General features: G+C 41.8%; 3 protein-coding genes across 10 annotated transcripts; 2 read left to right on the forward strand and 1 right to left on the reverse strand.

Annotated features, from left to right (window-relative positions):
* Positions 1 to 184: 184 nt before the first annotated feature.
* On the forward strand, positions 185 to 4,535 carry cdk5rap3 (CDK5 regulatory subunit associated protein 3). 2 transcript variants are annotated; one of them, XM_041067237.1, is made up of 14 exons: positions 185 to 223; positions 632 to 677; positions 758 to 889; positions 1,217 to 1,317; positions 1,476 to 1,524; positions 1,744 to 1,922; positions 2,098 to 2,234; positions 2,481 to 2,625; positions 2,916 to 3,023; positions 3,233 to 3,314; positions 3,405 to 3,493; positions 3,586 to 3,791; positions 3,929 to 4,100; positions 4,414 to 4,535. In XM_041067237.1, exons 1-14 carry the CDS (start codon positions 221 to 223, stop codon positions 4,477 to 4,479), a joined length of 1,515 nt encoding a protein of 504 aa, XP_040923171.1. In that variant the 5' UTR covers positions 185 to 220; the 3' UTR covers positions 4,480 to 4,535. The 2 variants fall into 2 exon arrangements, with proteins under 2 accessions (XP_040923171.1, XP_040923170.1); XM_041067236.1 differs by having other exon boundaries at positions 193 to 330.
* A 675-nt stretch (positions 4,536 to 5,210) lies between these two features.
* nfe2l1b (nuclear factor, erythroid 2-like 1b) lies at positions 5,211 to 13,656 on the forward strand. Of its 5 annotated transcripts, none has more exons than XM_041067362.1 (6): positions 5,211 to 5,373; positions 6,368 to 7,191; positions 8,304 to 8,525; positions 9,555 to 9,644; positions 9,753 to 9,911; positions 10,136 to 13,656. In XM_041067362.1, exons 2-6 carry the CDS (start codon positions 6,634 to 6,636, stop codon positions 11,513 to 11,515), a joined length of 2,409 nt encoding a protein of 802 aa, XP_040923296.1. In that variant the 5' UTR covers positions 5,211 to 5,373; positions 6,368 to 6,633; the 3' UTR covers positions 11,516 to 13,656. The 5 variants fall into 5 exon arrangements, with proteins under 5 accessions (XP_040923296.1, XP_040923300.1, XP_040923297.1 ...); XM_041067366.1 differs by having other exon boundaries at positions 8,337 to 8,525; XM_041067363.1 differs by lacking the exon at positions 5,211 to 5,373 and adding an exon at positions 5,848 to 6,273.
* A 409-nt stretch (positions 13,657 to 14,065) lies between these two features.
* On the reverse strand, positions 14,066 to 19,400 carry cbx1b (chromobox homolog 1b (HP1 beta homolog Drosophila)). 3 transcript variants are annotated; one of them, XM_041067373.1, is made up of 6 exons: positions 19,195 to 19,389; positions 17,877 to 17,958; positions 17,410 to 17,566; positions 17,020 to 17,173; positions 14,953 to 15,047; positions 14,066 to 14,785 (listed from the first exon to the last, which is right to left on the reverse strand). In XM_041067373.1, exons 2-6 carry the CDS (start codon positions 17,929 to 17,931, stop codon positions 14,644 to 14,646), a joined length of 603 nt encoding a protein of 200 aa, XP_040923307.1. In that variant the 5' UTR covers positions 17,932 to 17,958; positions 19,195 to 19,389; the 3' UTR covers positions 14,066 to 14,643. The 3 variants fall into 3 exon arrangements, with proteins under 3 accessions (XP_040923307.1, XP_040923306.1, XP_040923305.1); XM_041067372.1 differs by lacking the exons at positions 14,066 to 14,785; positions 14,953 to 15,047 and adding an exon at positions 16,261 to 16,811 and having other exon boundaries at positions 19,210 to 19,400; XM_041067371.1 differs by lacking the exons at positions 14,066 to 14,785; positions 14,953 to 15,047 and adding an exon at positions 16,262 to 16,811 and having other exon boundaries at positions 19,195 to 19,400.
* Positions 19,401 to 20,414: the final 1,014 nt, after the last annotated feature.

Genomic DNA, 20,414 nt, shown 5'->3' on the forward strand with positions numbered 1-20,414 from the left:
CTATAACACCATAAGTAATAAGGTCGAATGACCTTCTCTTGCTTTGAAACACCGACACCGCCCTCTGTCGACGCACTTTATAACTGCAAAATCCCATTCACCAATCAGCTGCAGCTATTAGCATGGTGAAACATGATTGGCCAGTTCTTTTACCCAGTGTAAGATCGCCTCATTCTATTGGTTCTCCTTCTCGTAACGTGTCATAAACAGTGAAATCCGGATGGTAAGAATTGTTATGGATTTAAACCTTTTAAATAAACCTATTTTATAATGAAACCATAAAAAGTCATAGAAGCGCTTTCCTTAAAAAAAAGCCAAGAGACAATGGAGGTAAGTTGAAATAACCGCTGTCTGGCTGGGTTTTAATAAGCCTGCTAGCTTACGTTAGCTGGCTGTTAACAGTCAAAGTCCAGTTAAGTGGAAAATAAACACTTTCAGGCGGTTTAGTAAAGAGAATAGTTGTGGTAGTGTTCTCAGTTGTGTTGCATTTATGTTCTCTGTGAAGCTGTTGTGACGTTACAGGTTGCACACGAATGTACAGTTAGTAAAGTGCGCATGGTGCTGTTAGTAAATGTGGAATAACATGTAAATTGCTGATGTTATTTTTCATACTGTTTTCTCACTTGAACAGAATATTCAAAACCTTCCCATCGACATTCAGACCAGCAAGCTTCTGGGTAAGGCAAAAGACACTGATAAAACTGTTTTTTCTAACCTAAATAGATATAAACTAATTAGAATTATTCTGTATCCACAGACTGGCTGCTGGATCGACGTCACTGTAATCTGAAATGGCAGAGTGCGATAAAAGTAATCAGGGAGAAGATCAATGCTGCCATCCAGGACATGCCAGAGAATGAGGAGATCAAGCAGCTTCTCTCTGGCTCCTGTAGGTCCCTCACAGCCCCAGATTCTGCCTCTCATGTACTGTTTCCACTGTTAGCAGCCACTGTTATGAAACATATATTACCACAGATTTGAAGATATTCCCAGAAACATCAGAGACACTTCTTACCAACTGGATTTAGTAAATCCATTTGTATTTTAATACATTTTTAATGTAAGTTGATTTTTCTTTTAAATAATAAAATTTATTATTTGGCTCTTAGTTTGTCAGTTAATTGTTATTCTTACCTGTCCACCTCCTCTTCCTCTGTATGATTACTTATAAAGTAGCGTACTTATTTACATTTTATTTGTTTGTTTTCATTGATAGACATTCACTACTTTCACTGCTTGCGGATAGTTGAGATACTGAAGGGAACAGAAGCTTCCTCTAAGAACATTTTTGGCAGATATTCTTCTCAGAGGATGAAGGTGAGTGCAGTTAAGCTTTTTTTGTCTGCCTCACAGTGTTTCAGTCAGTCTGGCAGATAACATTAGTATGTAGTATTAGAGATTTTTTGTACCATTTTCCTCTGCTCTTAAAACTACTAAAATGATCTTAAAATTTGGATTTGAATTCTTTTTTTCAGGACTGGCAGGAGATTGTTTCCCTTTATGAAGCAGATAATGTTTATTTGGGTAAGTTTAATTAAACCCACATCTCATGTGTTTATCAGTAGTATTACAACATCTGGGTACACTTTTTTTGTACTGTTGCTTGAAAATCTCAAGCTAGTTTTTGTTGCTGCTGTTCAGGTTATTTTTGTACCATTGTCATAGGATATGGGGAAATAGCATCCTGCTAAAGAAACTAGATACAGAATTCTTTAATAATAAAAATCTGTTTGTGTGGCCCAGCGGAGGTGGCCAGCTTGCTGAGCCGCAATGTGAGCTATGAAGGCCCGGCTCTGAGGAAGCAGCTGGCCAAAGCCCAGCAGCTGCAGCAGGAGCTGAGCAGGCGGGAAGTGGAGTGCCAGAGCTCAGCTGCAGACCTGAGGGAACGATACTATGCTGCCTGCAAACAGTATGGCATCACAGTAAGTGCAAACATATGCACACCAGCAGGAGAATATTTAGACACACACACACTGAAAGTCTGCAGTATTCAAAATTATGAATTTTCTTAAAAGACAGATTAAGGGATGTGTTGATTGGCCAGACTCCTGCTCTCTGTGCAGACCTTCATCATCCTGTTGTTTTTTCTTCTGCCAGGGAGAAAATGTGGCCCGTGAGCTTCAGGCCCTGGTGAAAGACTTGCCAGTGGTTCTTGAGGAAGTCGGGAAGGATGCAGCAAAATTGGAGGAGCAAATCCGACTTTACTTTGCTTTCACAAACTTTGTATGTCAGTGGTGAGTATATCATGAAAACGCTGCACTTATGTTTCCTTTATTTATGCGGCTTACACTGTGAAGCTCAGTCTCATATGAAACAAATATATTTTTATTTGCCATCACAAATTTCAAAATAATATAGTATTTGCTAGCTTGATATAAATACAAATATATTTCTTAGTATACATAGACATCCCTAACAGCGGTCTAAATAAAGTGTAAAACTCTTGGTATAACCTTCAGCTCACGTGTTGTTATTTGTAGGTCTGATCCGGTCTTGCCCATGTTGACATTTGCTCAGAAGAGAGGAAACACAACCTTCTATGAGTGGAGAACAGGGAAAGTCCCCACAGTTGTTGAGAGGCCAGTTGTGGAGGATGCACCTCCTGACACTGTCACAGAGGACACGGTTAGTTTCACTGATGCTATATTAAGCATTGATCAGGGTCATATTACAGAAACTTCCCATGTTGGATCCAAAGAAAGAAATCGCCCAAGCTAAATTTTGTTTTCTTAATTTTTAAATCCTCCTTCTTTTATTATACAGTTCAATTTTCTAAATGAGGCCCAAATTCAAATCAACATGGCTGCTTAACAGTGTTATGATGTTTCTGTAATACAGGCCCAGGACTCGACTCATGTGACAGCTCAGTGCTCCTGACTTTGTGGTTCTGTATTGTGTTTTAAAATTTGCTTTAGATTGACTGGGGGGACTTTGGAACAGGAACAGGCACTCCGGGTGTTAATGCTGCCATCACAGTAGAGGATGGTGTAGACTGGGGAATCAGTCTGGAGCCAAACTCTGAGGTATGACACCTCAACATATATGCATTTTGATTGTATATACAGGTTATTTGTTCACCTTATATTATTCAACTATTAATATCTACATATTCAAATAAATAGAGGGCAGTCTCTACAAAAAGAATATATCAATATCTGGTTTACATTCAGTAAAAAATCAGTTCGTCTCTAAGAGGCTGTGGGCGTCTAACAGAAAAAGTCTCCCCGAACAGGACACTGGTGCAGGCGGCATCGACTGGGGTGACAGCGAAGCAGCTCCCATAGAAATTGAAATTGTGGAAGCAGGCACAGACTGTGAGTAGTGTTTTTTTTTTTAAATGCCATTATGCCTCCGGTTAAACTTACCACATGCACATGTGTTGAAATGAGTGTATCATCTTGTAGGTCCTGAGGGTGTGGCAAAGGGTGAGGATGCTTTAACTCTACTGGAGAATCCTCAGTCACGGAACCAGTTCATTGATGAGCTAATGGAGGTATTGGAGCATTTCTTACGTTTGATAGAATTTACATGACAGATTAGATCATCTGTCCTAAAGAAGTGACACTGGTTTCTGTGTTGGTGCAGCTGGAAGTATTCCTAACCCAGCGGCTGAGTGAGATGGGAGAAGAGGGAGATGTTGTGTCTATGAGCCAGTTCCAGCTCGCCCCTTCTGTCATCCAAGGCCAGACCCCTGTGCACACCCAGGAGATGCTGTCTCAGGTGCAGGACCTTCTGGGCCGGCTCACCTCTCTCCGGATGCAGCACCTGTTTATGATCCAGGCCTCGCCACGGTACGCTGCCATGACTGATGTGCATAGTATTCATTTACACAGAATTTGAAGTAACTTGAACAACAATGCAGAAATCTGGCATGGACAGTGGGGGTTAAGTTTCTGAAGTGTTACACATAAGAAATATGTGTGTTTAGGTATGTGGAACGTGTGACAGAGGTGCTGAGACAGAAGCTGAAGCAGGCAGACATTCTGATGCTGAAAAGTGTCACAATGGCTGAGAAAAGGCAGGAAGCCCTAGAGGAGCAGTCCAGACTGGAGCCTCGTGTCGACCTGCTGGCAGGGTGCACCCGGGAACTCCAGAAACTGGTATTGGATTACTGTTTCAATTTATTTATATTCACAGGGGTGGTGATTTCCCAGCTTTCTAGAATGAGAAGGTTGTGTAGCATTTTTCCACATCCATTAGAGTTCAGGAAACATTAGGAGGCAGCTTCAAATCCTAAAAACCTGGACACCTGTAAGAAGATCATTATATCTGTATTAAAATATATTTCCAATTACAGATTAACTGAAAGGAATGTGTATTGCACAGAAAGTCTTTAATTAATATTTTACCTTGAACGCTCTCAATAGTAATGTGCTGTTATTTCTGACTGTCAACTCTGGCTTGTTTTTGCAGATTGAAGCAGACATCTCAAAGCGATACCACAGCAGACCTGTCAACCTGATGGGGGTTAATATATAATGAGCTTCAAAAATATTTTGTCATGATCTACAAGGAGAAATAAAAGTTGTATATAATTTCAAGTCTCGTGTCTGGATTTAAATAAACATTTGACATTTTGCAAATCTTTTAAAGCGTATTAACAGAACTGTTTTGACATATTAATAAATGACTGAAGTTGCCAAATATCATGGATTTGTTTTCTTTTGTAATACTTTTCTTTAGAGTTTGATGATGATATACAGCCATTCACAGTTATTACTTGCCAAAAGTCAGTCAGTAAACATTAATATTGTCTTGGTTCTGTCACCCTTGTTCTATATGTGATACATGTTCCAGTAATGTGAAAAAAATGGAGGATAAATACAAAAATGCAAATAAAACATGCGGCATAAAAAAGAACTGGATAAAATTGCAAAGTTATCTCAGGAATTATTTGAATTTCAAAATAATATCTAATTATCCAATATTTCACAAAAAGCGTTTGATTGCAGTTATGAACTTGTAATGGAGTGTTATTACATTGTCGTATGGGCACCTAAGGTTTGGACTTCCTCCTCCGCTGACTTTCTTAATTTGTTTAAAAAAATGAAATGCAGTCAAGAGGCCACATATTTGCCACTGAATATGAAAAAAGGAGTTTATTTGTATATTAAACGTTTAATATCACTTGTGTTGGAAGCTGATGAAAGCTTGCCACTAGAATGTTCTACGCATGCTCAGTGTGAAAGCGTGTTTTGGTGTCAAGCGGCGCTGCTAGGCTAGCCGGGCCAGCTAGCAATTCTGCAAGTCATGGTGGGCCATTCAGTGAGGAAAGGCTAAATCGGGCAGTACTGTGAAACTTTTAATGAAACAGGATTTGAATACTGCTCATAGCTGATAGCGGAGTTTTGGGCATGAAGACACAGTTCATGCGTAAGTATCAAATCAAGAGGTTTTCAATTAACTAATGCGTTACAACCCAATACATGGATTGCACTCATTCATGGTATTAGCTAATATTAGCGGATCCGTAGATAAATAAGTCGTATTTATATGTGAATGAGTGGGTATAGCAGAGTCTGTTGTTTAAGTTACTTTTCAAAGTAGTTGTAATGTTACGGTAGTTAGCAGCAAACTAGCTAACAAGGCTAGCGCCGCGCAGTCTTTGAGTTCCAATAGAAATTTAGTGTTTTCTTGAAGCCCCACCCACTATATATTTCTATTGGCAGGCGCGAGCTGGAGTCATGTGTCGTCACAGCGCTTGAGTCCTGTGAAAGGCTGAATAAACAGTCAGTCATTTTTTCACCACTTGTTGCCAGGGAGATTGTTTGATGCCTCTAGATAAAATGCCAGTAGAGATACCTGTCACTTTTGGGGGTAAACAGAGATACAAGTTGAGTAGCTAATGTGGCGACACCTCTTATCATTGCCAACAAGGCGATTATACGTGTGCAGTAGCTGTAGCCGAGCTCTCAAAACACAAGGTAGCCTCAGAGCTAACATCGTAAGCGGTGGAGGGGAGGGACCCTGCCCACCACCTTACATTGTCGTTGGTACGTGTGCTAGCCAGCCCAGCGAGCTTTCTCGACTACCTCATTCACCTTCAGCAGCACCCACAAGAAGTAGTTGTCCTGTCAAGGGTGGGGTGATGCCTGCTAAAGCTGTATGATCATCTCTGCTCTGCCGATTTTCCAAGAATGGATAGGCAATTGCGCGGTGCGAGCCGACATCACTTCTCTAGTCTTGGGAGGATGGAGTGGCTGCAGTGGGCTAGCAAGTCCTGATTTTTTTTCTTTAATTTTATCAACATGTGATTAATGCAAATGTAGGTAGGTAAGACTCGCGTGTCTTAGGGCTGAAAACAGCGTCATTATAATGTTGTAGTAATGTAGTAGAGCAATAACATGTAATTTCTTACTTTTGTTAGGAATGGGAGGATGAGAACCTTATGAAGAACAAAGCTTTGAGCACAAACTGGACTCTCACAGAAGGGGAAACCCCATCTTGGATCTTAAATGTCTTTTAAACTTACACAGTCCTGTTAAAGCCCTGTCCCCTCACCATCTTTAACCACTTTTATGTTCATGTATCCATCTCCGTCTTCTAGTACTAGTACAGAAGTATTGATCCAAGGTAGTTGGCCCCGTTTTTGTTTTTATTTTTTACTTTCACCTTTTGTTCCTTTGTAAAGAAATGCTTTACCTGAAAAAGTACTTCACAGAGGGCCTGATTCAGTTCACCATCCTTCTGAGTCTCATTGGGGTGCGGGTGGACGTTGACACCTATCTAAGCAATCAGCTGCCCCCACTGAGGGAGATCATCCTGGGCCCTAGCTCAGCCTACACCCAGACACAGTTTCACAACCTGCGCAACACGCTGGACGGCTATGGCATCCATCCAAAGAGTGTGGACCTCGACCACTTCTTCACCACACGACGGCTGCTGAACCAGGTGCGCCAGCTGGATCGTCTCTCTGTGCCGAGTACCGAGCTCAACACCTGGCTAGTGCATCGTGATTCTGAGACTGTGGTGTCCGCCAGCAGCCAGACCAGCCCCAGCATTACCCTGGACAATGGGGCCGGCCTAGAGGACCTTGACAACCCTGACGCTACCCCGGCCATGAGGGGAGGAAGTGGAGCACCTGAATCCACGTACAATCTGAACGCAGCAGACAGCAGCCTGGGAGCTGTGGCCCTTGAGGGCAACCAGGAGCAGGGCAGCAGGGATGGCAATGACGACCTCACCAAAGAGGTACTGCAGCAAACACCTGGGGAGCATCTGGACAAAAGGAGGGGACAAACACCACCTTTTGACAGTTTGTCACACAGCAGGATTTGATCATGTACAGCAGTTGAAACAGTAAATGATAGGTTGTATGTATTGGTGTTTTGTTTTGGTTTTTTTGGGCCTAATTTAGTGGTAAATGTATCTTCCAGGTAAACAAAAATCAGTTTAATGTTCAGAAAAACTTTAGTTGTTTCCTCATTTAAGACATCTAATAACTAATCAATCTATCTGATATTGTTGGTTACTGCAAACAAGTTTTATTACATTTATGGATACAGCAGCACAAAACACAAGTTTTGTATTCCGAAAAATTTATATAGTATAAAGTCAGTTTATGTAACATTGCACACCGGTATCTTTCCTGGTCCACAGCCCTGGTCTTTCTATCAGTGTCAGATATTTTTAGTCAAACCAGTTGAGTCACGTTCACTACAGCTGTGATTCTGGTCACATTTAATGTTGTCCGTCCGTGTGCAACTTTGAAATGCACAACAAACAGCCACCTTCCTTAATTTACTCTCTAAATATGGCACAAAAGAAACAATAACTATGCGTTTTTAAATTATCTTTACTTGTTATACATTAATAACATTTCTGTGTATTGTAGTTTATAGTTGTAATAGTGGTTATTTTTCCATTCAACATTTATTTACTTGAGAAAACTTGCACAGAATGGCCTTATGTGGAGCTGTGATAATGCTGTGAAGTCTGGGGTCACACTAAGTCATTCTTGGACTGTAATAAACCAAGACTTCATTCTGATCACATGATAACCACCATGCCAAAGTGTTTATGTCATGGTTGCATCATCTGACCATATTTCTGTTACGTGATCTGCTTCTCTCGCCCTCCGAAATTACCCACTCGAATGAAAGAGGAAGCCAAACTGCTTGTATAAAAGATGAACAGAATAAGTAAAACATTTTACACACATCCACGTATGTTAGACTGCATTTGTGCACTGCTACAGTATGAATTAGATTTCAATACACTGAATGTCTTCACAATACCTGGATATTAAAATAACCTTTCTCCATACAGGGCCATTTTTCAATGGTTGCTATATGTTTTTCTAGGACATTGACTTGATTGACATCCTATGGCGACAGGACATCGACCTTGGTGCGGGAAGAGAAGTGTTCAACTACAGCAACCGCCACAAGGAGAGTGAGGAGGAGAAGCCCAACCCACAGGAGAACAAAGACGGGAATGAGGAACAAGAGAGCTGGAGGAATGGAGTAAACCTACAAGGGGCTCAGCCAGTGGACGGGGAGACTGGAGAGAGTATTCCAGAACAGGTATGCAGACTTAATGGCTCTTCATATCCTAGTGTTTTGTCCAGTGGGAGGTGGTACATTTAACTGCCTCAGACTACATAAAAACAAAATGGAAACTCGGGAGCCGCACGTTGGCGATAAAAGATCATTTTGTCTGCTGAAAATTAGTTTTTACACGAGAAGACATTTTCACATAGTTCATTTTCACCATTTGCCTAAAACATTGTGGACTGAAAAATTGCGTTGACTGTAAAATTGCTCAGTTTGCATAAAATAGTGTCATCTCGTCGTTGAGTCACACCAGTCGAGGAGTTAGGTCTCAGGCGGTGAAAGGTGAGATAAAGAAAATCAAGCTGTTGCAGTTTGATGCAGGCACAGTTTTTTAACAAGCTGCAAACAAACACTCATTTTACCAAGTTGTTTTAAAACTGCATCACATTTATTTGCTTTCACACCTATCCTGTTTGGTTAAAACAGACTCCAGTGTTTGGCCATTTTCTACAGTTAGTTTGGGCTGGTGTGAAAGTTGTCAATCAAACCCTGGTGCTGATTGAACCACCAAACTAAAACATCATCCCTGTCCTAAAAAAGAAAGTGAATAAAACTGAGAGAGAATGTTGAATAGACTGAATTAAATCCTTTGTTTCTGTTTTGTTTTTTTAAATTCCTCTGTGGTTTGGGAGGGTGCTTTCTTGTTGATTTTATGTATATGCATCTTTTATTGGACACTCTAGGGAATGTCCTTAACATGAATTATTGTTGGGGTGAAGGGTATTTAGTTTATTTTTGGAGCGTTTAGTTTTGTTTTCATTTTGTCTTTTGTATCTGTCGGTTTCCTTTCCTTTTGTTGGGTTGTGTGTTTAAAAAAAGAGTTTCCTGTCAGTCGATAAGACTTCATGCTTACAAATCTTGGTTTGTTTGTAAAACGCTGGCGTGAACACAAACCATACCACAACTAAAACACAGCAATGTATCTGAAGAACTGAATTCTTAAAAGAATCAGTACTTGATATAACACTAATACACTTTAACACTTTCTTTGTGACCCAGCTCCCAGGTCTCGGGTCACAGACTTCACTGTCTCTTCAAGAATGTTTGAGGCTGTTGGAGGCCACATTCCCTTTTGGAGAAGAATCTGAGGTAAAACTATCAAATTAGTTGTTTCACATGACATGCAAGCATTGTAAACAGAGATATTACTATGTTATTTATTGTGTTTTTATTAATGTGTATAACATTTTCAATCAGTTTCCAGCCCCAGTGGTCACCCCAGAAATCGCAGCTTCCAATGAAGAAGTTCCTTCTACATCTCAGGGCCTCCCTCTGGCACCACAGCTGCCCACAGCAGAGCCTCAGTTAGACCTGGAGCAGCAGTGGCAAGACATCATGGCCATCATGGAGCTACAAGTATGTCCCTTCTTTTTAAACTCAGCATCCTCAGATCTTGAGATGTATTTGTTTGTCCTGTGGAAACTTGACAGAAGTAGATCCAAAACAAAACTGTCAAGTGTCTTAAAATAACAATATAAATCTCTATTGAAAGTCTGTCCTCTTTGGGTAAAAGCTAATTTGGAAGTATGAACTTGAGAAACATATGTAGATTTCTCTTAACTAAATCTTCCTGTTCGAAGGCAATGGAAGTAAACAACACTTCGCTCCACACCAACTCCACCAGTGTGAGTGGCACAAGTGGGACAACTGAGTCAAACAGTGCGGGAAACTTTGAGCTTTCTGCTCGCTCCACACCAATAAACCAGGATGTCAGCCTTCACCAGGCCTCCCTCCCCAGCTGCAGCCAAGACTTCCCCCAGATTTTCAGCCCCCAGTTGGACTCTGTTAGCATCACCCCAAGAACCACCATGCTCAGACTTTCCTCCAGCAACTCCACCAACATCAACTCCACATTTGGAGCCACTAACCTGACTGGGATCTTTCTCCCACCACACATTAACAGTTCCAGTAACAACATTACATCCACACCTGTCCTGCCCGATCCCTTCGGCATCATGCTGGAGGAGTCCATGCTCGATGAGATCAGCCTGCTGGACCTTGCCATGGAGGAGGGCTTCAGCCAGGCCCAGGCATCCCAGTTGGAGGATGAGCTTGACTCAGATTCTGGTCTTTCCCTGGACTCCAGCCACAGCCCGGCCTCGCCGAGCAGCTCGGAGACATCCTGCTCCTCTGCAGCTTCTTCCTCCTCAACGTCTGCCACCTTCTCAGAGGAGGGAGCTGTGGGATACAGCACTGACTCTGAGGTAGCCACTGTGGAGACGGAGGAAGGTGCTGTTGGGGGTTACCAGCCCGGGTACAGTAAGCTCTGCCGAATGAGCTATCAGGACCCCTCCCAGTTCCACAGCCTCCCTCAGCTCGACAGCATCAGCCACAATCATACTTACAACCTGCCGCTTTCCTCTGCGTTCACCGAGCACCCAGAGCTCCCCATTTCAACCGGGAAGAAGACTGTCCGCGACAAACAGAGCTCAAAGCTTCAGCCCGCACAGGACTTACTTGACAAGCACTCCAGTCGTGATGAGCGCCGAGCTCGGGCCATGAAAATCCCCTTCTCCAATGACAAGATCATCAACCTGCCTGTTGAAGAGTTCAATGAGCTTCTAGCCAAGCACCACCTGAGTGAAGCTCAGCTAGCCCTCATCCGCGACATCCGCAGGCGTGGCAAGAACAAGATGGCGGCCCAGAACTGCCGCAAGCGCAAATTGGACACCATCATAAACCTGGAGCAGGGCGTCCAAGACCTGAGGCGTGACAAGGCCCGGCTGCTGAAGGAGAAGATGGAGTTCATCCGTTCCATCCGGCAGATGAAGCAGAAAATGCAGAGTCTGTACCAAGAGGTGTTCGCTCAGCTACGAGATGAGGAGGGCCGGCCCTATCCTCCCAGCGAGTACTCGCTGCAGTACAGTGCCGATGGCAGCGTGCTGATCATGCCCCGCGGCGTGACGACTGCTGAGCAGAACCGTAAGCCCGAGAAAAAACAAAAAGACAAAAAGAAGTGAGGCGGAGAGACTGCTGTTTATTCTATCACTTTGCTAAATCAATAAGAAAGATTTCTGCAGATGCAAGAGAAATGTCCTTTTTTCCTTTAAGAAGATTCTGGTGAGTAGAAAAATGGCATTGTTGACTACTCTTCCTGAATTAGTTTCTCCCTTTTCATTCTGTTCCAACATTTTTTTTTTTCCTGGAAAAACTTCGAAGCAGAAGTAGCTCTTCGTTTGAGTACTGATATTTCATTATTTAGACGGGGAGAAAACAATAAGCGAGGAGAAGAGGGATATAAAAGGACATAAAATGAGCTATTAGAAAAAATTTTTAGCTGCTCTTGATCCTTTTGCACCAAACCACTGAGGATGGAGAAGATTTGTAGGGTAAACGAAGGGACTGGTATTGAGAAAAGTTGGAGTAAAAGAACACTGACGACAAGGATGGTTGGAATACCTATGCACTGAAGGTTTTAAAGGACTCTCAGATCACATCCCACCCTGGAGATTACTGGTGATTTTCATAGCCACTGAGGCTTTTAAGTTGCAGATCTTCAGGCAAAGAACAGCACCAATGGTTGTGAGAGTTTAGATACCAAAGGCTAAAGGAAGTCCATCATTTTCGGATGCCATTAACACCTATACTAACCAAAGGTTGTATGGTGCACCTCACTTGATCTGAATACATCTTAAATGCTCAAACACTGCACTCTAATTCTGTAGGTTTGGATCACAGATTCCAGTCTTTGAGTCAGTTTGTGAGTGGCATCTCAGTTCAGAAGGCCCCAAAGAGATTGGGTTGGATGTGTGGAAGGAGGATGTTGAGACAAGAAGGAGCGAGAGGCTGAGTGTTCCCGGGTTGGCCCCTGCTAAAGGAGGCCTGGAGGTGAAGTCCTACAAGAGGAGGAGGTGGATGTGTTAGGGAGGAGGCACACTGCATTGCAAAATGTATCAACTTCCTTATAAATTATACATAGCACTGTAATTCGTCTTTAAAAGGCTTGGCTATATGCATTTTGCCGTGTCTGTCGCTATTCCTTCGCTGCAGGTTTAAATACGGGAGCTGCGTTAAGGAAGGCTCTTATTAACTGTTCGTAATCTGTAGTATAAGCAAGGTTATAGGTCTAGCCACATCAGCTTTACATAAAAGTCTACACCTTCTTTGTTGATTTGAAAACTTTGCGCAGAGCCTGTAATCACAAGAGAATTTAAGACATGGTGACGAGCCGGGAGCTCCAGAGAGTACTGTACGATTAGCACCAACTCCAGGCTGTGACCGATGGTTCTCCCGATGCCCCGTTTGAAGCATTAACTTGAGACAGGCTCAGTTGTCACTGTGGCGTGGCGGCATCCCTTTGAAGTAACTTATTTGCCAATGTTACCCGATTGAAAGCCACCGGAGGCGATTTTTTTTTTTTTTTTTTTTTTCTTAAACTGCTGTAAAGCCGAGTTGTTTGGCTTCAATATTATGAGTCCTATGTTTTTAAGTTTTTGTGTTGATAACAAAGTGAGCCAAGTTGTGACAAGAGATAAAAAGTTATTTGAATGTGTGAAATGATCGTGTGTGTTGTGGCCACTTTGATTTGAATGCCTTTATTTCACAAACTCATTAACTTCACTTTAAAGGTTTTGAGAACTTCAGAAAAATGTTCTCAAAGTAGAAGTGCTATTACTCGTCTCTTCGAATGAAGTTCGTCAGTACGTGTTGCATCACCCTCTGTAAAAAAAAAAAAAAAGAAAAAAGAAAATAGGTCAGTTGTTGCAGCTGAGATAGCAGTTAGGCTAGAATATTTACAAGAGGCTGAACAGAACCCGCAACATTAAGATGATGTCCAAAAAACCTGTCTTTGAAAGGAGAACCGTTCTCATTTAATGTGATATTCAGGCATGAAACTCTGGTTAACATTCACTTCAGTGTAACCCAGTGCAACACCAACTATTTAGTACTGCTACTACTTAGTGCACTTTTTTTTTGTCTGTCTTGTTATGTAAATATTTTCATGTTTGTGTTTGTCATGATTTATGAGGTTTGTCAAATGTCTCCATAACAGTCTCACCCTCTGCTTTGAGTTTGGATGTAGTTCCCTGTTTTGAGATATTTGCTGGCAATCAAGAATTGTTTTTATTGATTAATAAAGTGTTTTTATTTTCACCTGTGACTCTTGTGTTCTAGTTGTCGTGAATGGTGCGTTACGCCGTACAGCTCCGTCCAGACACGTTTGGGGTTGAAGGTCAGTCGGTACAGCTCCGGGTTTTAATCTGAAAACGTAGAACTCTGACAGATCACTCAAAAAAGCTGCTACTCACTTGGAAGAAGCCCCAGGACGAGTGACTGAAACTGGGTAACAAAGCAACAACAATTAGTTAGTTAATAATTTCTTAAGCAAAACATTTTCACCGCACGACAAATTGGTTTCCAGGTTCTCAAATGTGAAAATTTGCAGCATTTCTCACAATTTTAATCGATTAATCAACAGAGAAAATACTTGGGAGATTAATTGCCAGTGAAAATAATCGTTAGCTGCAGCTGTGCTGTTGCATTAAAAATGACACAGGCCTAAAACAGCACAGTAACAAAAAGTGGTTTATTTTCCAAAACTGACAAGCAAGACATTGTAATGAAAAACACTACAGAGATTACCAGTGACCAAACGAATCACTAAAAAGACTTCATAACCGTACACCAAACGAGTCCCAGGGAAACAGCCAAGATCAACACAGTTTTGCCCTCAACAGCACCAATGGACCGAGTAAAGAAAATGGCACAGCAATGAAATAAAAACATCACCTCACTGATACAATGTCGTGAAAAGACGACCGAGCACTGGACCAAATGTCGTGTGAAAACCATACTGGAATATCCGGGCGACTCTTAAAACTGGAATGGATTCTGAAAATTAACACTGTGTGTTACAATTCAAATGGACAGGGCTTTGTCAAGCAAACCTGAAGCATATATATATATTTTGATTATATCCAGATAAAAGTAGAATCAAATGAATGATACTACACCAAGAGACGAATGAGTCCAGTGGTGTCTTGCTTGTCTCTGCTCCCCCTCCCTGCCCCTCCCAACCCCCCTGTTGAAAGTACAATGAAGTTCAAAACTACAGTTTCTTTCTTTGCCCCTGCCCCTTCGCCCTGTGTTAGTTTTTGTCATCCTTTTTTTCATCTTCGGTGGGATACGAGTGCCAAGTGAGTCTCTCCTCATAGAACGAGATGACCACCTGCGGACACTTCACGTTCGCCTCCTTCGCCGGCACCAGGTCGGCCTCATCAGAATTTTTCCTGCACAAGGAACAACAACAACAACAAAAAAAAAAAATATTCAGCTGACTGGCATTTGGCTCACAGACATGCTTAATGACACATTTAATTGCCAAACAATTGGGGCAGTTATTCAACCACTGATGTTCCAGTTTAGGCAGTTACTGTGCTCTACGGTGCACACAAACCATTTCATGAGGAACATGAGTTCTCCTGTGGAATCTGTGGCACCAATAATCCTTTCTGGATCCAGGCCTCGAGCAAAGCCCCTTAGCTTCTCTGTCTGAGGATCAAAGAACAAAATACAGCTTCAGTCAACGTCACGGTTTCTGTAGTTTTTAATGGGTGGGACCTGAATTTAAGACAAACTGATGAATGCTACATTATCACAGGCTTTTGGAGAAACTGCTGTGAAAACATATTAAACCAACAACATGGATGTTTGAAGACTTATGTGTGTAGCTGCCTGTAGAAATCTATGAGATCCAAATGCTGCTAAACAAAAAAGGAATGCGTGTTAACCATCTTGCATTTTAGCATATGTTGAGACTGAATCCAAATGTCTGGCAGACTTCAGGCACGAGAGTTTAAACTGTGATCTGGTTGTGTTTTATTTATATGCAGTTTTTTTAAACGCTGCCTATATGTTGCCAGAAAGATGAAAATCTTCTGTCTGCATCTGTATTTTTTCTTTTAATGCATCTCTGTCATCTTTATCCTTCGACATATTGGTAAAGCTGCAGCAAACAATTCTTACTGATTAATGCGCTCATTATTTTATTTCAGTGACAGACTAATCCTGTCAGCTCTGTCTCGTGTCAGCGTCACATCTGTATTGCAATTAAATGTGTAATTCATTCAGCCAAGTCTGGTGAAGTCTGGACCCCATGCCAGTTTGCATGAAGTCTACTTGGGCCCTCTTGTGGACTTAATGAAGTGTGGATTTGGACAGCCTGAGGCACACACGAGTTTGTAAGCACAATGAAGTCCGGACATTTGGATTCAGCCTGAGAGTTTCCTGTAAACTGGGCACATGACCACACAGAAGGTACCCAGCTTGTGGAGGGAGGGAGGGAGGGAGGGGGAGCCTGTAACTGGCTGACTGACTCTGAAGTAAGGCACTGCGGAAGAGGACACCTGAACTTCCATATGGTTCGGAAACCAGCACCCTGCCTCGAGGAACTGTGATCAGAGCCTGCGCTGTGGGAACTGCAGGAGCGGTTTTCTATGACGAAAAAAAGATGCTGAGCTTGATGAGGTTTGTCTGAACTACAATACACACCTGCCACCTGCAACTCTTCATCTACACAGTCGTGGTGTGGCTGGTGTGTGTTTTACCATTTTCACCTGGCAATGTTTCAAACTGCTCTGCCCACAGAGAGACGACGTGAAAAATGTCCGTCGTGCTGTCAGATTTGTTTTTTGGGCTGACGATACCAGAGCGAAGCAAATAAAAAAAACTAAACAAAACTTAGCAGTGCAACTTTTTATTAGACATAACATTACATATTACACACATTATTTCTGATGAGGCTATTTAATCAGATTCATAGTGGTGTCAGAACATCACACTACTCAGACTGCTGACTAGTTACGTCCCCACACAGCTGTAGAACAGACAAGGGGTGATTTATGAGTTCGTGGCCAAAGGTAGAAGGAGTCAATTTCAGAAAACCTAGCGCATTTATTTTTCCACTTTGCCCCCCCTGTGGATAACTGCATGGACTCGTTCCTGGGAAATACCCAGCTCTGCGGCTATGTACCGTTGTGTTATTCCTCCATCTGTCAAGATCATGTCATGGATCTTGTCTATAGTCTCTTGTGTGGTGACAGTGACCGGCCTTCCAGGGCGGGGGTCATCCTCCAGGCTCTCTCTGCCACGTTTGAATTCAGCAGCCCACTTCTTCACCATGCTGTAAGAAGGAGCACCCTCCCCTAGTGTTGCCACCATGTCCTCGTGGACCTCCTTGGGTGACAAGCCCTTGAGACCGAGGTAGCGGATGATGGCACGAAGGCTGACGTTGTCCATTTTCTCAGAAAGTGCTGACTTGCAATTTTCAATTACCCGAAACAGAAATATCACAAGAGTTATTAACTTTATAAACTTTCTGCACAATCACTCAAAGAGCTGAATTGCATGTGCACGAAACGAGAGCTGTACAACTCATCTCCTTCTAACTTAGGCCACGAACGCATCGATCACCCCTAACACAACCATTTATGGACTCAAACAAAAACAAAGAACTGGGACTTACATCATCTTTCTTCTTCTTCGATTTACTTTCGTCTCCTTCTGCATCTCCGACCGCCTTTCTCTTTCCGTCGTGTGCTGATTTTTGGGACTGCAGAAATTCTGCAATTAAATCTGGACAATCCAAGTTATCCTCTGGCTCCCACGTGTTATCTTCACTGCAGATATTAGCACATAAAAACACAGTATTCGTGAATTTAATCAATAATTTAGTCACTTGTTAAATATGCTGGTATTTCATTCTATTCTTTGCTATGACTTTAATGCAATCTCTTAGAAGACTGAATAAATAATGGACAATGACAGGACAAGATAGAAGTGGATGATGTGACATCAATCAACCAGACTCTATTAAAACTCCTGTAGATATGTTTATAACAACACATGCACTCACTCAGAGAAACCTTTCCACTTGAGAAGGTACTCAACTCTCCCTTTCACCACCCGCCGATTCAGGACCTTTTCCACCACATATTCTTCCTCTTCCTCCTCTTCCTCCGCCACATCGTCTGCCTTCTTGTCCTTCTTCTCGGCTGAAGTCATTTTGCTCTCTGGTGGGTCGGAAACAGGAGTAATGAGCAGACAGCTACCGTTCCTGACGACACCGACTTTTCAACGACTGCTGAGCCTTGAAACTGAGAACTCTGTTTAAGATGTTCACATTTGTTTGGGACACGAGTCACTGGTTCATTAATGAATGGGAAACAATTCTGCTGAGTTCAGTTTCAAATGGATGACAAACATTTACAGTGCCACTTTCCAGACATATGTCACTTTATCCTCGACTCTTGACACACACCTTCCCGCACAAGGACAAGTGATACAGAGAAATTTATGTTAGAAAATAATGATATGTAAAACCTTCTGTAACAGTGGGACCATCGTTAGGGGGTTCTGTAGTCAGGCTCATACTCATCAGGTAGACCTGGGGACCAGCAGGTTCCTGGTCAACGTCAAGATTGTTGCATGATGGAAGCAAGCGGGAATCAATGTGGTAGAGAGGAGAAAACAGCATTGGAGAATGGGATTCATTTAAATGGTACATGGGTACATGTGAGGCAACGCAGATTACCAGCAATTCACGTGTGATATTTTATGACTTTATTGCCCATTAAGGGGTATGATGAATTTGTCTTGCACTAATGATTATTTTCATTATCAATTATTTTTTCGATTAATGAATTAGTCTATGAGACGTTTAAAATTTTGTTTAAAATGCCCAGTGCATCGCAGAGGATGTATTTCAGTAACTTACAGCCCAAATACCCCAAAATATTTGGTTTGCGATGATATAAGGCAAAGAAAAGCAGGGGATCCTCTCAGATGAGAGGCTCCCATCACAGAATATTTCACACCGTTGAAAAATAGCTGAGACAATTAATCGATAAAACAGTTAAGGTTATTTTTCATTTGATCGACCCTTTGTTTCAGCTCTAACATAGTCTCAGTTATGGACTTTAAAAAGAATGCCTAATCTGCATTACCTAAACTTACCCATGTACCTTATGACATGATGTATACTCATTTGATCTTTTATGGGGGGGGTGGAAAAATATAACACTCACCAAATATATTATTGATCAGCTTTAACAAGATAACTGCACAAGGTGGATGCCTCAGTAATTCTGCTAATAATGCAGCGGTGGCAGACAGCGAGGTGTTTATGGCCGTGCCTGTTACTGCCAGCTTCAACAACAGGAGGTTTGCAACACCTGGCGGCGGCTTAGCAGTATGTAGCGTTTAGTATGGACACACAGAGCTAATGATAAACCTACTTTACATTGTCGTGGTACACAAAAAAAAACCCGTGCATCCTCTAATAAGGGGGATTTTTTTGCTGCTAACGTTAGCTGGCAAAAACACACAATAAACAGAAACACCGCACGACAAAGCCTCGAAGGGACCCTCAGTTTGCAGCTAGCTGGTGTCTCCTCCATATTGCTTTCTCGTTAGCAACTAACGTAACATACTCTGGGATGTCTGTCGATTATAATGATTGTTAATGATCACACCTGGTGTCAAACGTGTCTCGTATCTAAGCGCAACCGTGATTTTCACCACCACCACCCCCTCCCCATTGAAAAACATGCACATTAAGCTAGCTAACGTTAGACTCGTGCACAATCAAACGAAACAACACATTTGGAGGGAGGAGGGGAGAAAAAAAAATTTAACTCACCTTACAATGACTTACAATTTATCTGGTTTTAAAAGTTCCACCCGAACCGAAATAAAACAACACGACAGGCTCTGTGTTGCAGTTAAATATCAATAACGTCGCTGTTTGTGTTGAAAATGTGTCGTTTCCGCTCCTTCGTCTGGTATGAGAGAAGATATAAAAAAAAAAAAGTCCCTGATTCGCTGGAGCGCGGTGATCGTGCAGCTTCGCCGATAACAAAGCATATGGATTTACGCTTCAGCGTAGCCAGAGCCGGTGGAGCTGCGGGCGGGTGAGGTACACATCTGTGATTGCGGAGCGTGGCAAGCGGCGGACTGGATCACCGGAGCGGCCGCACTGCACGATGAATTACAGCAGATAAATAACAGCGAACAAACTGATTCACCTCATTAATCCCTGTGGGAAATGTTGTTAAACACGTGCAGTAAATAACACTTACAATTATTCAAGACTGCATTTGTACTGTGATTTTATATGTTTATGTGTTTTTATAAATTCAAGGATAAATTGATTTCTAAATCTGTTTTTTTTTTTTTTTATCTAAGTGCAGTTGTCTTCAATCCTGTCGGTAAGTGAGAATTAGCAAAATAATAACAATTTAAGTTAATTCTACTCTGGCAAAAAATGATGATCATAAATCTATAATTAAATGAAAGTACTGTGGTTGACACAAATTTGTTAAAATTAGACCAAATCATAAAATTTACAAGCATACGAGATGGTGTACATATTGTGCAAAAGATAAACACATGCATATTAAACAGAAAACCTAAATTAAGAAATGTTATCAAAAACAGAGCAACAGGAGGCATCCTGGATCAGAGGGGTGCCAACACTGAGGGGACGATGAGGTGTTTCACCGTACAGACCTCCCCAGGATGGTGTCACGAATCCTTTCCAGCGACCAGATGGGTCTGAATTACTGTAAATAAAAATAGTTATGATTCAACTTTTTTTCCTAAACAGACCAATTTTTTTACCACCTGACTCATAATTTTAAACCACATACCGGTGTTTTTGACTTTTCTATTTCACGTTGACTTATTATGTGATAATTTTGAATTAACAGCTCATGATTTTGGTCAATAATTTCATAATGTAGACATTATACATCATAATTACGTGTTTTTTTCATAATCAACTTTTTTTGTGGCACGAATTTCTTACTTTGAGTTTATATGAACTACAATACGAAATAATAACTGTTAAGTGATTTATTT

This window comes from Toxotes jaculatrix, chromosome 21, assembly GCF_017976425.1.
Source record: "Toxotes jaculatrix isolate fToxJac2 chromosome 21, fToxJac2.pri, whole genome shotgun sequence".
NCBI lineage: Eukaryota > Metazoa > Chordata > Actinopteri > Toxotidae > Toxotes > Toxotes jaculatrix.